The following is an 18,213-nucleotide window of genomic DNA, read 5'->3' on the forward strand; positions in this document are numbered from 1 at the left end:
TGAGAAGTCTAACAGCCAGCAGCTGCTGGGGCTGATTTCTCTGTTCAACAATGTCATCCAGGACCCAGACTCTTTCCAGCCTTACACTTTGATACACTTGACTTGTTGGCTTTTCCTCCCCGTGATTGTGCTGCATGATCACAAGACTGCTGCCACTGCTCCACATAATATATTTTTAAGGCAGGAAAAAAACAGAAGGGGCAGCAGCAGGGGGCTGTCCACTGGTAACTGTCCCTTATAGCAGGGAACAGAAACTTTCCTAGAAGACACCCGGTAGTTTATGTCTCATGGCCAAAACATGGATCACACGGCCACCCCAAGCTTCGAGCAAGGCTGGGAAAGAGAATATCGGGATTTCCAGTCTCTGTGGTTGGAGACGGCCAAGAAGGGGCTGGGAATGGTTTGGGTAGCCAACCGAAAGTTTCACCACAAATGAAGAATATGTGCTCAATAAGTACTTACTGGTGGTAGTTTAGATTGTTATGATCTGGTTCTTTATTGATTTTTAATAACATATAAAGAACCCTCATCACTGCTGTGTCTAACCAGTGTTGAGTGCATCCTCTGTTCGTGCTGGGAACTATGGAATTTCCTCATTCAGTCTTTGCGACCCCGTGACAGAGGTATTATCAATCTGTTTTACATATGAAGAAACTGAATCCCAGAGTAGTTAAGCAGCTTGTTCAACATGCTCACTTACCAACCAGTAAACAATGACACAGGGGTTTGAATTCCAGTGTCTGAGTCCAGAGCCCATGATCCTATCCTAGAACTTGAGGTCTAGAGGTGAACAGAGAGCTCATCAGACACAAGCCCTTTATTTCATAGCGCTGAAGCCCAGGATGGGAGGTAACCTGCTCAAGGTCACACAGCAAGCCCAAGTCAGAGCCAGGCCCAGGACCCAGGAGTCCTGACCCCCAGGCCACGGTTCTATCACTCTGGGCTGCCTCTATTTAGAAACCTCAAGTTAGTTCACTGATCTTTAAAAAGACAAAAATACCAAATGGGATCCTGTGGACAATTCAGTTTTTTAAAAAAATGTATTTGACCTAAGTTTTGGCAAACTAGAGCAAGTTGTTTCCTTTTTTGGAGTCAAAACTTAGCGATTAGTTGGTTCAAACTCCTCTACCCATCTCAGTGGAAAGTCTAGTCTGTACAAAATTTTTCAGTTCTCAAGTGATAAAGAGGAAGGAAAGAATGCAATGGTCAGAGCCTCAGCTGGGGCTTACCAAGATTACTTTAAATTCCAAGCTCATGACCCAGAAATGCCTTATTTGTGGTGTTTAAACATGTCCTATGTAACACTGCCTTGGGAAGCCTCTTGATAGAGTAAAATGTGTACGTTTTGAATCCCACTTCTACCACCAACTAGCTGCGGGAACACATGACCTAGACCCACTGTGAGAATTGAGTGGAGCTAACGTACAGACAGCATCTGGCACAAAATGGGACAAACCAAGTGTCATTTCCCCTTCCCCTGTCCTCTGGCACTTCCCCTTCAGACTTGGGGCTGAAACACCTCTTGCACACAATTTAACAAGGAGTGCCTGCCTTCGCACACTGCTTCCTGTTTCAGAGGGTCAGAGTTCCTTTTGTTGACAGGACTCAAACCTTTCAGGGGAAAAAATTTGCTTAAACTGAAAAGTCATTTTTGTGTTGCATTTACGACCCTAGAGCATCAAGGTTATAAGCATAGGCTCTTGAATCACACAGAGGCTCCGCCACTTCCTGTGTGCGTAGTTGTGTAACCTCCTTGTGTCTCCGTTTCCTTCTCCATACAATGGGGGTAATAACAGTACCAACCTCAGGGGGCTGCCGTGGGGATTAGATGAGGGAATGTGTGTCACTCTGTAAGCATGTCATACGGGTTTGCTGGAGCCTTGTTGGATCCTTCAATCTAAGATAGGCTGGGACCTAGGACCCTCTACCAGAGCGACACAGTACAAAGAAACTATAAGGGACTAAAAATAACTATATACATGCACAGTTGGGGCAATTATGAAGAATAAGACATAAAAAGGCCATAAACCTACTGCTATTTCTGAGGTACTAGGAGAAAAACAGGGTGAGTCCTGTGCATGACTCCTGCACACAGCACCACCGAGGGGGTGGGCAGACCACCTAAGCTACCCCTCTGTCCTGACCCACCAATCTGCCTCTACCATCACCCCCTTTAAGGAACCAGCCCACCCTCCTAGGAGACCGAGCAAGGGAACCCATTATTTGTTTTTGCTCCCAATAAAGCCTTGCCTGAATTCCTCGTCTGGCCTCTTATCAATTTCTACGGATTAAAGAGTCCAAGGACCCGAACTGGTAACAAATCTCTTCCACAGCATTTTTCATGAGTGTTCAGTGTGGGTTAGACAAAACATTTTCTCTCCTTCTTTTAAGGATAAGGACAATTGGGCAAATGACAGCACAGCAGGGCAGCACAGCAGGCAGTAGGAGAGAACTCAGGACTGCAGGCAGGATACGGGTTCGAGTCCTGGCTCTGCCACCAGTGCCCATGTGTCCCTTCTGTTCTCTGGGCTTCAAATCTCTGCTAATCACGGCTATTCAAATGTCTTCTTGGAAGCCTTAAGTGACCAAGACTAGCAGGAAACAACAATTTGGTAAAGGTTTAGAATTCTGTAATTTGGGCTCGAGAATGAAGAACTCTTTCAAGATCTTCTCCCAGAACAAGAAGAGTCAGTTAGGAAGGAATAGCAGCATTTTCCTTGGGCGAACTTGAGGAGTCCCCTGCTTGTCCTCCTCATCCTGCTCCGCCTCCTCTGTTCCTCCTTGGACACAATGTGACTGCCATCCTCCACTTTGCCCCCACATACCACCATAAACGAGTTCTCAGATCCTTCTCCACACTCTGAAAGAAATGCATTCAACAAACATGCACATTTACCTTGTCAGCCCCACGAGGGCAGGGACCGTGCCTCAGTCCACTGCTCTGTGTATGGACTGAGACACAGAGCAGTGGACTGAGGCACGGTCCCTGCCCTCGTGGGGCTGACGTACTACAGGGGCAGACAGAGGCAAGCAAAGTAAACAAGTAAAATATACAGTGGAGCAGGTGGAGCTGGCCAAGAGCTGGATTTAACTGGGCTGGAGTTTTGCCAAGTGAGTACAATCTAGAAAGCTTGAGGTACGGGAGGGGAGGCTGTAGATAAGAGAAGAGTTGCAATCACTAACGATGGAGTTGAGGCAGGGAAAGGAGGGGAGAAGGGATTTGAAGGGGACAGTGAAAGGTAGTGAGATCAGTGGACTATGGGGCCCATGGGAGTAAAGGCTTGAAGAGAAGAGCTAGAAAGAGCTTTGAACATGGGATATTCAGAGGGCCTAGGGCTTGAGTGTGGGGCTGAGTAGTGAGCCAGGGAAGATAAGATCATTGGGGGAGAGGAGGCCATGGAGCAGGGAGGACAAATCATCAGTGGATCGGGCAAATGGATGGTGAAAGCACTGAGCGTGATGGCAGGACGAGTGGGACAGAGGACAGTGAGGTGGGAGTGAAACTGTGTGCGACACTTTAGGACCTCTTGGGTGTACGAGCCACTCCTCCCATGTTCCCCATCTCTTGAGGTAAAAGGCTTTGCTTCAGGCCCCTCCTCCGTCTCAAAAGTCTGGCTCAAGAGATAATGATTAGGAAATTCGAACACACAGAAACAAAGAATAGCTGTTGGGCTAGGAAACTTAACAATTTAGACTATAAATCAGGCACATAGCAGAGTCACTGAATTCCCAGTTCCCTGAAAGATATAGATAACGAGGTCTGACACACATTCCTAAACTGTTTTTACACAAACCAGACCTCTCCCGCTTGCAACCAGGAAAACTGCTGACCACAAGCACATAGACCCCCAGGCCGGTTGGGACCAGAAGGTTGATGATGTTGATTCCCGAAACCTCACCCTGTTACTTCACTACCAACCAGCCAGAAGAATGCAACCCACATCCCTAATATTGCCTTTAAAAACCCTTCCCTGAAAGCCACTGGGGAGTTTGGGTCTTTTGAGCATGAGCTACCCGCTCTCCTTGCTCGGTGCCTTCAATAAACGCTGTACTTTTCTTCACCACAACCTGGGGTCAGTAGATTGGCTTTGCTGTGTGTCAGGCAAGCGGATCCAAATCCAGTTTCTGTAACAGGAGATAAGACCTTCAGATAATTCGTAAATAGTGACAGTGGTGAGAGGAGGAGTTTGTAAAGTCATATTTAATAGTGTGACTTAATGTTACATTTGAGTAAAACCTCTTTTGTTTTATTGTAAGAACTATAGAGAAGGAGAGAGCTGTTCATGGCATGAAAAGCAGAACTGAGCATTAAAAAGTTGACAAAGACCTGGAAGTATTTCGTTTCATCAAGGATCAAAGCTGTCAGCCTAAGGGATATAGCTCTACTTGTGCAATCATAGCAGCCCTAAACTGGTGGGAAGGTATTTAGTTTTTTATGGGTGAAGGACTTTCCTTCTCTGTTTGTTTGTTATTTTATTTTATTTTTTAAAATGATCACTTTATTTATTTATTTTTATTATTTTTATTTTTTGGGGGGGCCATGCTGCACAGCTTGTGGGATCTTAGTTCCCCAACCAGGGATTGAACCCATGCCCTCGGCAGTGAAAGCGTGGAGTCCTAACCACTGGACCACCAGGGAATTCCCCCAAGGACCTTCCTGTCATCCTTAAAATACCAAGCAGAGAGCCACCATTTCAACAGAGGCTTGAAATAATATTATAATGATAATTCATTAGTGTCATATATTAAAAGCCATTGACTGAGAGCCAGTGGTATAGAAAAGTTAAGAAAGTGGACTCTGCTTGGGTTTAAATCCCGGCTCTGCTACTTACCACTCATTTAACCTCATCTGTATGAGGGGGATAATAATGTCTCAGCTTCTGAAAAGTAAATGAGCTGAGAGGTTGCCTGGAGTGTGTGAGGACTCAAAAAATGTTGGTTAGATATTCTGATCTTTCTAATCTTTGTTGGCAAATAAACAAGAAAATAAGGCTTTGAAGGCCCTGGCCATTAGTTCTGTGTACGGAAAAACAGCCAGAGAGTAAGGCTGAGACAAGGGTCCTACCTCAGCTAATTGCATTTCAACAGCCCCTGGGAGGCAGTGTGGCCCAGGGGTAGTGAATCTGTGCTGGGAGTCAGAAGCCCTGGGTTTCCGTTCCTCCTCAGCCTGAAGCCAAGGCCAAGTATGGCCAAGGGCAAGACAGGGTGTCTCTGAGCCTCAGCTTACCCACCTGTAAAGTGGGGACGATCATTCCGCCAGGCCCACACACAAGGTCGTTTTGAGGACCAAATGAGGAAATGTTCTATGAAGGTAAATGGTAACTCAGTTCACCTGTGTTGAGTGCCCACCTACTGCATGCTGGGCACAGGAGAATGAAATTAGGCCTGCTCCCTCCCCAAAGAAGTACCCAGAATACAGGACATGTACCCAGACAGCCAGAGTCTATGGGAGAAAGTGCTAAAGGAGTCTGATTACGGAAGGAAGAAGTATCTTTATGGTTGAGTCTATGAGCAGATTCAGGGAGGGTGTACTGAATGGTGCCCAGTGCACTCAGCAGCTCCCCTTCTAGAGCCTCATCCAGCAGATGTACCTGCTCATGCCAGATGACCTGAGGTCAAGGCTGTTCACTGTAGCATGCCTTATAGCTGCATAAGTTCAGAGCCCCCTAAAACACCCACCAAAGAGAGAATATGTGGGCTCTATAGCAGAATAAGGAAAAGCTCTTTGTGAACCGACATGCCAATTTGGGCTTCCTTCCCCTTCCTCCGGATGCTCTCAGACCCTGAACTTGCGTCTACCATAGTCATTACCATGGGTTCCTTGAATTAGAAGTGTCCTTGATAACAAGGAAAGCTATGACCTGCAAGTGGGTGAACATAGGCCCCACTCGGCCCCAAGCCCCAGAGAAGGGTTACTGTCCTCTTTCTATGAAGAAATCAGGGGCTTCCCTGGTGGCGCAGTGGTTGAGAATCTGCCTGCCAATGCAGGGGACACGGGTTCGAGCCCTGGTCTGGGAGGATCCCACAGGCCGCGGAGCAACTGGGCCCGTGAGCCGCAACTACTGAGCCTGCGCGTATGGAGCCTGTGCTCCGCAACAAGAGAGGCCGCAACAGTGAAAGGCCCGTGCACCGCGATGAAGAGTGGCCCCCGCTCGCCACAACTAGAGAAAGCCCTCGCACAGAAACGAAGACCCAACACAGCCATAAATAAATAAAGAAATAAATAAAAAAGAAATGAGGCCCAGGTTTGCCAGGGCAGCACAGTCAGTAGGTGCTGGGCTGGGATTTGTCCTACGACTGACTTCCTGGTTGTTTTATGTATCTGTTGCCCCGCCCCCTTTGAGACTATTCATTCTGTAAGGGCTGCGGTCAGTTTTCTTATCTTCTCCTTCAGGGCCAGGCAAAGCCCACCCCCTTAGGAAATACTAATTCTTGAGATGGGGATGGTCATAAGAAGGAGAAGCCGGGGTAGGACCGTCCCTAAGGAATCTGTGTGTCGGGGGGTGGGGGTGGAGTGTAGGGGTGAACAAGTTGGTCCTGGGTTGGTTCAGAGGGAAGGGGGGAAGATGAGCATCACTATCTGAGAGAAAAGGTGTGGTGGTGAAACAAGACAAGACAGATACAGTTCCCATCTTGGGAACTTGGGGAATTAAGGGAATTTGCTGGAAGCAGACAGGTGGAGGGCCAGAGGGGAGCAAAAACCATCTTCCATTTTCATCTAAACGTCTCAGAAGATTCCTGTGTAAGAAACCTACATATAGACTCCCTCAGGTACAGACACACTTTACCATCTCTATACAAAGCTATTCATTGCAGAATTGACTGTAAAACAATGGAGCCAATTCAATGTCTATCAATAAGGAACTGGTTAAATAGTCAGATTTTCATATGATGGAACACTCTCCAGTCTAAGAAAGGAGGAGGAAGTCCTTACCGCTCTGATACAGGCAATTGCCAAAATATATTTTAAGTAAAAAAATTCGAAGTGCATAATCAGGGAAATAAAAAATTGAAACCACAATGAGTTATGATTCCACATGTATCAGCCTGTAAAATTTTAAAAACTCATAATTCCAAGCATCGGCGAGGGAGTGAAGCAAAGGGAACTCTCAAACAGCTGGCAAGTATGTGAACTGACACAACCACTCTGGGAAACAGTTTGCCCTTATCAACTGAAGTTGACAATAATGTGTGTTCCCTAGGCCCCTGCAAATGCCCCACGGAAATCCTTACCCCAACCAACCCCCCCAAACATACATACACACCAGGAGAAACAATTAAGAACATTCACACCAGCACTGATCCTAGCAGCAAAAAATTGGAAGCAACCCAAATGTTCTTAAATAGTGCAATGAAAAATTAATTGTGGTATCTTCATACGATGGAATTCCATACCAGAGTGAAAATGATTGGCATCACTCAACTGAACCTCAAGACCCTTAATCTAATCGTGGGTGCGATACAAGCAAGCTGTAGAAGACTGCATGCAGTACACTTCCTTCTATTCAAAATCCAAAAAGGTGAGACACTACCCCATACTTATTGTATGGTGACATGAACATATGGCAGGACTATAAAGGAAAAAAGGGCAAGATAAACATAACATTTAGGACAGTATTTAGGGGAAGAAAGGTGAGGCTGGGAAGGGCCACAGAGAGGATTTTAAAGGCCCTAGGAGAGGTGGTAGTTACCAGGTGGCTTATTGTATTATGGTTTTTTTTAAAAATAGATATATATTGTATAACTACTATTTTTATACCTAATCAATATTTAATAAAAACAATTTAAAAAATGAGGGCTAGACCAATGTGAACGGTGTGCTACCATTTGTATAAAAAAAGGGACACACACACCCACAGACACACATGTGCACACGTGCACACATACGCTGATATTAAACTACCTCTGGAAAGTTACATATGCAACTGGAAAAATCGGTTGCCTCTGGGGAGGGGAACTAGGAGGCTGGGGACAAGGAGGGAGACTTTCCTGAATATTTAAATTTTCTGAATCACTTAAATCAATTGGACTTAAAAATAAATAATAATAAAATTTGAAGAGAGACTGAGATAGGGAGACACAGAGGGGAGGGAGAAAGGGAAGGGAGGGTGTGAGGAAGGGAGGAGGGAGGGACAGGGGCAGGAGGAGGAGGAATGGCGGGGTTCTGGCTGTCAAAACCTTCCAAAACCTTGGGAGTGTGTCCAAAATCATAAGTGGACCCAGAAGCCCCACTGGACAGCCCAGGGAAGCCTGTGTCCTCATCCCACAGCTTGGCCTAGACCCCAACACGTTCTTGCACCTAAGGACAGGGCTGGCTTCACACGATTGCCCACATCAATTTGGGCTCTGCAATCTTTTGTTTCCAGAGCTTTGTTCCTAAACAAGACTCCCTCTCTGGGTCTCTTCCCCTGACCCTACGGTCTTATCTCAGACCTTCACCCACCTGTGATCTGAACAATTCCTCTGAAGTCGATTTAGTGAGCCGTCATCCTTGATGGCTCTGAAATGTACGTCTGTGTCACCAAGGTCAGCCAAAAGCAAATAGGCCCTTTTCATCCCCTCTTTAATCCTCCCCTCAAGGACCCGGTGTCCTTTGCTCTACTGCCTCATCAAGACCTGCTCGCACATTCTTTATCACGCTGGGATACCAGTAATTCAAAGGAAACCAGGGCCACAGGCATGTCCCCAAGGATCATGGCCTTGAGAGGTAAAGGCATGAAGTGCTAATGGAATTTCAGATACCAGCCAGTGGGCGAGGAAGGATTTGAACACAATGTGCAGGGGGTGCCTTCTGCCCTGCTTGTACCCAGGATGCCTGAGGAGTGAAGTATTGGCAGTGTGGGTCTGTATGAGAGAGGGAGCCCTGAAGCTGGGCTCAGTCCCCCAGAGTCCAATGGCCAGGGATGAGGAGGAGGGGGCCAGGGAGGATTGTGTTACTCTGAACTAAGAAGTTCCTTATTCCCCAAAGAGCCAAGCAGGATCTGGGTGGCACCATAGTACAGAGGTAGGTGCTAAGAGAAGGCTGAGCCACACAGGACAGGATCAGTTCTCCCACCTCACCCATCCCCTCAGTGGGGGGTTCCCTAGTTGAAAACACCTTGGCAGTTCATAACTCTCCCTTGGGAGCAAGGTAGTGTTGTACAGGAAGAAAGAAGCCTTGCTGTATGATGGCTCTTAGCGGAAGTCGTTCAACAAGCAGGTCTAGAGCAAACGTCATGGGCTGACAATACTAAGTGTTGGCGAGGATATGGAACACCTGGACTGCCATACACGGCTACAAGAGTGTAAATCATCCAACCAATGGAAAACTGTTTGGTAGAACTACTAAAGCTAAACACACACCCAACCCGTGACCTAGCAATTCCACTCTCGGGGATTTTCTGAAGAGAAATGAGCATTGTGTCCACCAAATGACATGTACAAGAATGTTCATAGCAGTGTTACTATGGCAGCTCAACACGGAAACAACCTAATGTCCACCAGCAGGAGAATAAACACACTATGGTATATTTGTACAATAGAATACTACTCAAAACAAGCTACAGCTACGTGCATAACAGGAATGGAGCCCAGAGACATGATATTGAATGAGAGAAGCCAGACAAAAAAGTACACACACTGTCTGATTCCATTCATATGAAGTTCAAGAACAGGCAACACGGATCTATGGTCATAGAATCCTAGATAGTAGTTACCCTTGGGGGATGGGGGGAGTAGATATTGACTAGGAGGGAACATGAGGAACTTTCTGGGGCACTGGAAATGTTCTGTATTTTGATCTGGGTGGTGGTTTCATGGATGGTTACAAATGTAAAAATTCACAGAGATTCAAGTTTGTGTATCTTAATTACTGTATGTAAAGTTATATCAAAAACAACAAAAGTTGTTTCTTGGTCTAAAGCTCCGTTGCTCTGGCCCCCTGACCGGCCTACTCAGCAGCTGGTTTTGCACTCAAAAGAGTGTGTGTCCACCTTGGAATGACCTTTCGTGCCAGGTGCTGGTGCTGTACCAGAGGGCAGAGAGTGGGAACTTCTCAAGCTGAAGAAGAAAGTATATGGCCTTTTGGGGGCCACCTCGCTCACAGGTGTTTGAACATGGGGTGGAATTTGGTCCAAGATTTATTTCCATGGAGATGTACCCCCAATAGCAAAAGTTCTTAGGATGGAGAACTATAGCTCCCATTCAATTTCAACTGTTAGAGTCTACCAATATCTTAGCAAAATGACGGGAACAAGCAAACAACAATAACAGGCAATGGTTGGCACAGGCCAGTTCATGATACTCAGCAAGTGAGGAAAAGTTAAACTTGGGCAGAAGAGCTGTTGGGCCTTGTGTTCCAGTCATGCTGAGAACTTCTGCAGTGACTGCCGACAGCTATCAGCTGATTTCCCAGCAACCCAGTACAAGAAACTAAAATACATGCATGCTCTACCTAGAAAAAACGAGACAGTAGGGAATTACATTAAAATGGTGGAAATGGTTATTTCTAAGTGGTTAAAATAGTCTTACTTTCTCCTTTGCACTTAAACATTTTTTTTTCCCCAAGTTAGATAGCAAATAACAAATTTTATATTCTTTTGTGACCAGCTCAGATAAAATCCTTTGGCGGTCTTCTGGACTGTGAAGCTGGGGTGGGTGGGGAGGCCCTCCTCTGGACCCCTATGCATCCTGCACTCTTGCCCACCAGGAACCATCAACGTTGCATTCCCCCAACTATCTTTATGTCCCCAAAAGGGGCCAATACAAAGCAGAAAGGAAGAGGAAGGAACTCAGACACTGCTTCAGAAGTGAGGGGAGTTAGACTGAAACCCTCCACTTCCAACCAGCCTTACAGGTGCCAAGCAAAGGACACACAGTGTTCTTTGAAATAACAACACAACAACCCTCCTGAAGTTTGGGGACAATTAGCTTTTTCTACTCCATGTAGCCTGTGAGCCCTGGCCCTCTTAAGAATATTAAAATTGTAGAGAATACTAACATATATGTAATTATATTGCAATATATATGATATAGCATGCAATATATAATATAAATACAAATACATCTTTATCTTTTCTTTCCACCCTTTAAGGGAAAGGACAAGCAGAAGGGAACCGCCAAGTGCCGAGGTCAAGTCAGAGTTCCCCTCCAGCTCTGGCCCAGACACACACCTCCCTGGCCCCTCTTCTCCACCACACAGTCAGGCAGAAACTTCTTCCCCATCTTTTGAAGAAACTATTTTCCTCCTTCAAAGTCCTCCTTCCTTTGTTCCTGAAAGGCCAGACTGGCTGCAGTTGGCAGGACCAGATGTTCACGCTCCTTGCCCTACAGATACCGTGGAGAGCCTGCAGATCCAGGGGCAGACAAGGCCCCCATACTCAATCTCCCTTCAGCACCTGTCCCAGAGCCTAGCAGTCCTACCATTCACCCCCTCTTCTCTCAAAGCTCACAGCCTGGCCAGGTCAGAAGAGTCTATCTGAAAAGCAAATTCACACTCAAGTGTTAATGGCAACTATTACATTAATGAAAGTGGCCAAGCTGACCAGGGTTTTGGCAAATGCTTTTAATGATATTTTTTAACTTGTTAGGAAAGTGAGATTTTCTGTTCCTAGTCAGAGTGCCCCCACATGCTCCAGTATCATATTTCAGACTTGAGGCCATGAATTTTAATCCCAGCAGTGATAAAATTAATTAAGGAAACATCTACTCACTTCAAGGGCTCTGAATATGTGGATATGGAGAGAGTAGAAAGTGCTGGGTTCTGGATTCTGATCCAGCACTGCCTCTTCCTGCTCTGTGATACTGAGCACACCTGACCTGCCTCTCTGTGTGAAATGAGTTGGTGGCGGGGGGGGGCGGTGGGTTGGTGGCTAGATGATCCTTAGGGCTTGACATTGTGTCAGGCCCTCCCTGGGGACCAGATACCTCTGAAGGCGCTGTCTCCATCCTCTGTCCCCCCGCCTCATCCTCTAAACATAAGGGGCTTTCCTCAGCTCTGCCCTTCCCCCTCTCTCCCCTTGGCCATTCTCCTAACTACACTGATGGGCTTCAGTGGCTCCACATTTCTGTCATCTGCTCCTGCCTTCCTCTGGAACTCCACGTCCAGTTCCATCTGCTTGCTGGGGGTTTTTCTCAGATGTCCTGTAGGCAACATAAACTCATCAAAAACTAAACTCTTCCTCCGTCCTCACCCGCAAACTCACTGCTGGTCCCTCCAGCCACACAGTGACCCTGCCATAACACTCTTTTTTGACTCTGATGTCTAATTAGTTGCCAAGCTGCAATCAAGTTTCTTCCCTATTCAAATCCTTCAGTAGATGCTGCCACCTACCATGAACTAATGCCTCACCCTGGCTTTGGGGTCCTCTATTAAATCAGTCTGAGAGAGGCTCAGAGAGGTCCAGTACCATGCCTGAGGTCACACAGCAAGTGAGTGACAAGGCTGTTAACCCGAACACACTGCCTCACTCCCTAAATTGTTGCAGTCAAAGGGGATGGCAGTTGGTCACTGGAGTTGCAAAACACACCATACCTCCTAGAGGCTGCCCTTTGTTTAAGCTGCTTCATCTATTTACAATGACTTCTTTTTATCCTCCTCTACTAAAATCCTACTCATCTGGTCATTTTTCCTTTATTTGCAAAATGTTCTATAGGGTGAGCTTGTAATTTCGCTCTAAATTGCTTTTGTAATTCAAAATATAAATTCATATATAGGTATTTTTAACCCCACTTGAATTAATTGCTCCATTCTTCTGGAAGCTTTTTCAGAGTTGTCTGCAATGTGTCTTATAAATCAGGTTGTTAGCTTCCTGGGATTAGGACTGTGTAGCTTTGCACTCTAACACATAATATAAGGACCATCAGTACATTAGAGATACTTTGTTAATGTTATACCAGATTGACAGCCTTTACACTTCAGTGACTTCAATGATAAGAATTTCAAAGGCCCTGTGGAGGAGGTGATCAGGAGACTCCTGTGCCCTCCAGCCACACACTGAGATACATAACTCCCAGCCAAGCACAGGAGCCAGGCAGAACCAGAGAGAATGGGTCAGGGAAAAGCTATCCTAGGCCCAACAACCCGTTTGTCCCAGGGAATACTCCTGCTTCTGCTCAAGATATCCCTTTCCAGAAATGTTGGAGCCAGAGCCACAGAGAGGGGAGGGAGGTACAGAACAGGCCAGCATAGCCTTGAAATGCTATGGAGCCCACAAGAAAGCCTTGGCCAGATCCTCATCCCACAATTCTGCCACCATTTCTTGGCTGGCTGACCTTGGCCAAGTTTTTTAATCTTGCTGGTCTGTTTCCACATCTGCAAAATGAAGACCAGGTAAGCTCAAGGCTCGCTTCCAGCTCTAAAAGGAGTCAGGCTCATGTTCTGACTCTCTGTGTGTCCCGGCTCCCTCCCTCTCTATAGAATGGGGTCGGCAATAATGTCAAAGGAGGTGGGAGCAGCCTAGACTCTCCAATTCTGCAAGCGTGGTGAACAGGTGCCCGAGATGTCCAAAGGGCCACTTCTCCCACTGAACAAGGAGCAGATGCTCCTAAAGGATTGGGGCTACAGAGCAGCCAAGGCGCGGGAAGTAGGCTGGATCTTCCACAACTCCCAAAAGGCAGCGCTGTTGGGGAGGAAAATGTCAGAAACCATTCTTGCACCCCTCCCAGGGGTCCAAGAGACAGACAGGCAGGCAGACAGACAGAGAGACAGAGCCCTGTCCAGCTGGGAGTCTGCAACAGCTAGACAACCCCATTCTTAATAGGCCCTGGTGTCTTGAAGAGGGGGAGGGCTGCAGAGATTAGGAGGAGAAGGGCAGGCCCCACTGACGACATCAAACACACACAGCAACTGCTGCCCATTAGAACATTTATTTCTCAGAGAGAAAATAAGTTTAAGACAGTCATATTACAGTAGGTAAAATTAACTTTTGTATTCTTTACAAGCATAGATTTTTCTCTGTTTATTACCTCTCTTATACCATCTGTTATAAACAATTCTAGAAAGCAAATAAAGTCACTTTCTACAATAAATAGAGCATCGTGTGCTTCACAGCAGACGCGACTGAGACACATAGGCCCCATGCCACAGCAGGATCTGAGCCGTTTCCCGTTCTAAAAGAGCAGTTTTAAAAATGAGACTCAGAGAGAGACTGAAAGATTCAAAGAGACTGAAAAAAAAAAAAGGGAGAAAGAGACTAAGAAAGAGAAAGTGTTGGGGGGAAGAAAGAGACAGACACAGAAAGAGAGAGAGAGAGAGAAAGCCCCGAGATCTTACAACACAGGTTGAGACGAAGGTCACATAGTCCACAGCCAACCGACTACCTGGGGAGGGGGGACGCATTGGCTCCTTTAAATAAACCACACTGTGTGCATTTAAAATACTCAGCCACACAATGGAGGACTCCAGTAGTGGAAACTATAGGCCTGAATAATTTAGAACAGTATTTTACAATTATATACACTATGTCCTTCCCTAGCCATAGGCTGTATTGTAGTTTTATTATTGTACAAAATCCAAAACCCCATCCTTTATGTTATAGAGAGTTTTGTTGGTTCCCTTTTAAACTCTGGCTCATGTCCCAAACGTGTAAGAAGTCGTGGCGGTTGGTTGGTTGTATTTTTAAAAAGTGTGTAAAAATGGCAGTGATCTCCCCAGTGACTTTGTTTTGTCCAAAACTCCCCTATGAAAAATTTAAAACAATTAAAAAGAACGTCAGGTTAAAAATCAACATGGCAATCAGCGGCCTGCAACCTGGCCCTGCAACTTTGGTGCTTAAGAGGTGAAAAGAAACATCCAGAGAACAGACATCGAAGCCTCTGAAAGTTGTTGGTTTGTCAGTCAGCATTCCCGTTTCACAGTTTTTTTCCCTTCTGTTTTTAAGAAGGTAAAGGTGGAGAGGGGGTTGAAGGAGAAGAGGGAAGGGGACAGAGGGTTTGAAATAAAAGACTGTGTTCCCTGGAGTTCGGAGCAGCAGAGGCTGGGCAGGGCAGAGCGCAGCACAGGACACGAAGATGCTGGACTGCAGGCCCCCTGCCATCCCTGCTGGTAGAGAGAGAGGCTAGAAGCTGCAGGTGCAGAAAAGGAAAAGCCCACGAGGAGAGGCTAGGAGGAGTGAAAGGGCAGACCCAGCCAAAGGGCACAGCTTCACCCAACAACCCTCGGAATCCACATGGACAGATGGACACTGGCACAAGCAGCCTGGTCTGCTGACAGGAGCCCATCCAGCCTAAGCCCACCTCTCTGCAAGACAGAAGAGGGCCGGAGGGGCCCTGCCTCAATCTAAGCGGGCAAGCTCTCACAGGCTGGCCTCAGCTGCTTGTCTGTAGCACATGTAAGGGGGTGGGGAGGTGTGCTGGTGAAGGGGTCACCCAAGTGGTAGGCTAGCAGCTGGCCTCAAAGGGAATGAGCCATAAAAAGAAAAAGATCAGTTTGGTGATGGTTTCTGTCAGTTTGGCACAAGAGGAAGTCGGGAAAGGAACAAGGGAAAAAGAGAGACTGGGCAGAGGTGCAGAAGATGGGACAGGGAAGAGGTATGAGGATGGGTGATGGAGAGAGAGGGTGAGCTCCGTGAGATTCCCCGTGGGACCCTAGTGTATCCACAGCACCTCTGGGGTCAGTGTCAGAGCCTCGCTCACCCTGAGGTGTAGTTAGTTGGGAATGGGTTGGAGGGGGCCAGGCACACCCTTGAGAAAGCCCAAGACCTCTTGCTTTCTGGGGCCAGGTCTATCTCCTCGGCTGGGCCCAAGCCTCACAGCTGTTTCTATTTCTAACTGGTTCTTCGGTGGACCAGCCCCTGAGGGAGCTCAGGTGGGAGTTTTTGGCACACAGCAGGCCCACCAGGGGAACCATGCAGCCAGTCAAAACTGGGGCCTTGTCCTTGGGGAGGATACAGCCCAGTCCCTGGCCTGCCATGGAAGGGGCAAGCTGCCAGCCATACGTCTGGCTGGGGCAGGAAGAGGCTTCTCTGTGCCCCACAGGACGGAGGCAGGGCAGGCAGATGCAGGCCAGGCCCTGCCCTTACAGGTAGCTGGAGGTGACAAAGGAGTGGGGTCCCCGCACTCGGCTCAGGTGGATCATCGCACGGTCGTAGGCCACCTGCACTGACTTGCGGATGCTGGTCTTGCGGCCTTCCAGCATCTTGAGCTTGTCCACAGTGTCTTCCACACCCAGGGGCAGGACTTTGTCCCTCGGAAGCCACTGCCTAAAATACAAGCACAGTAAGAAGCCTGGACCGTGGTGGGTCCCAAAGGAGGCTCTTCTGGACCCACTTGCCCAGGACCAGCAAAGCCAGGGGGAGGGGACAGGGCAGAGGGAGGCAGACTGGGACGCCACAGGCGGGAAGCCACCAAGGGACTTATTTTGCAGCCAGGCCCTTACCTGGGCCGAGGACACTCACTCAGCTTAGACGGTTGCAAGAGGGAAGCCCGTGTGCCCCCAGGGAGACTAGCTGAGTCATCTGGAGGGCTCTGAGCCTCACCCTGCCTTGCGGAGTCAGGGAGCTACAGCTAGGAAGTGGAGCTGATGCCAGGAATCGATGAAATGATCTCTGGTGGGGCCTGCACCTGGTGTTTTTTAAAAGATCCCTGGGTGAATATAACATGTGGCTAAGAGCCCAGCCTTTGGAGCCAGATCTTGGTTTGTATCCCAGTTCTGGCTATGGATTCTTGGCTTTCTGAGCCTCAGCTTCCTCATCTGCAAAACGGATTGGGAGGGGATTAATGAAGATTTAAATGAGGACCAAATGAAATCATGCATGTAAAGCAATTTGCATAAGGAAATGGGGTAAATGCTCAATAAATGATAACTATTAGCTAGTCCTACCTCTTCACTCTACAGAAGCAGAGGTGAAAGAATCCTCCTGCTGGTGTTTGCAAGCCATGAGCAGACAAGCCCCTTGCGGTGGATCCTGCACTGCCCAGAACTCTCCGCCCAGGACTGAGACATGCTTTCCTGCAGCCGCTGGGAGTGTTGGCAGATTACAGGCTCTCAAGTGAGTCCCGCTCCAGGAATCACCCCCCACCAACATCACGCCCCTCCCCAGGGGCAGCCAGCATTCAATGACTGGTTGACATGGGGGTACAAAGGCACAGCCCTAATCCCTGACATCTCTAATGAGCCACCCAGCTCCAGAGCTCCAAACAGGATGAGCTGAGGCCTCTGCAGCAAGTGCACTGCAGTTCAACTTTTTCCTCTGCCCAGTGCTGTACCCCCTCACCCCCACAGCTCTTCCCAATAAGACTCCTAATACAAATCTCCATCTCAGAGTGTTTCGCAAGGAATCTGATCTGCAATACCCCTCAGTTACTATTAACAACATTAATCAGTGTTATTAGTAACACCAGGTTACTGTTAACATGGCAAATGCAGACCAGCTGCTGGCAGGTAACCCTTCACCTTCACCTGGGTGGAGGCAGGGTGGTCGAGCCCGCATCCCCTCTCTGTACCTCTCCGGCACGTCAGCATTAGAACAGCCACCTGGTTGGGCCCCTCAGCCTGCATCCTGGTGCACCCTCCCAGCAGCAGCACCCACTCACCAGGTGCGTTTGTTGTCAAAGAAGAGGACAAGGAAGAGCTTCTCTCCAGCCTCGGCCTGTTTCTGCTCTCCCAGCTTCAGCACATCCAGTGGGGGGACGGGGATGGGGACGCCATTGTGCAGAAGGCCCTCCCGGGGCATCTTGGGATCGATGATCTGGAAGCAGGAAAGGAGACAGCATTCAGCTGGGGGTGGACGGGGTGAACAGTGTGCCCTGCTGTAGGACTAACCACTGAACCACCGTACACCAAAGCTATGCAGCGGATTGGCTCTGCCCACAACGCAGTGATGGAGGGGCTGACCTCTTCCAATGACCCTCAGTACCCCAAACAGAAATTTTGACTCTGTTTCCCCAGATATTGTCCTAATCCTTTGGCCCTTTCCAATCAGACCTTCCGACAAGGGAGCTTGCTCCATCAACTGTCAGGCCCCAGAGCTGAAAGAGAAGTACTGGGAAGCCAGGGTGGGGGGTTTTCAGAAGTGAGTGGAGCATCTCTGACATCCAGGCCAGACAGACAAACGCCTTCCTCCCAATGTCCCTTAGGGGAGAGGAATGGAGGCCATTTTTTCCCCTGCCAGTTTCCCTTTAGAACCTATGCAATTCATTTCAAAATCTCAGGGGCTTCCTAGACACCATGGCTGTGAAGAAGGTCCTGCATCGGCCAGAGGGCCCATCCCTTTGGTTCTACCTAAACAGATCTCC

At 47.9% G+C, this 18,213-nt stretch overlaps 1 protein-coding gene across 8 annotated transcripts in view; it reads right to left on the reverse strand.

Annotated features, from left to right (window-relative positions):
* The window catches only part of BRPF3 (bromodomain and PHD finger containing 3), a 57,066-nt gene that overhangs the window by 8,464 nt on the left and 30,389 nt on the right, over positions 1 to 18,213 (reverse strand). For 2 of the 8 annotated variants that reach the window (XM_082412564.1, XM_082412563.1), the window contains exons 12-13: positions 17,512 to 17,666; positions 11,193 to 16,178 (exon numbers count right to left, since the gene is read on the reverse strand). In XM_082412564.1, the coding sequence (XP_082268690.1) occupies positions 15,995 to 16,178; positions 17,512 to 17,666 (339 nt within the window). In that variant the 3' untranslated portion in view covers positions 11,193 to 15,994. The other 6 variants (XM_082412569.1, XM_082412566.1, XM_082412567.1 and 3 more) reach the window with 5 other exon arrangements.

Source organism: Balaenoptera physalus (assembly GCF_965194825.1).
Source record: "Balaenoptera physalus genome assembly, chromosome: 11".
In the NCBI taxonomy this organism is placed as follows: domain Eukaryota; kingdom Metazoa; phylum Chordata; class Mammalia; order Artiodactyla; family Balaenopteridae; genus Balaenoptera; species Balaenoptera physalus.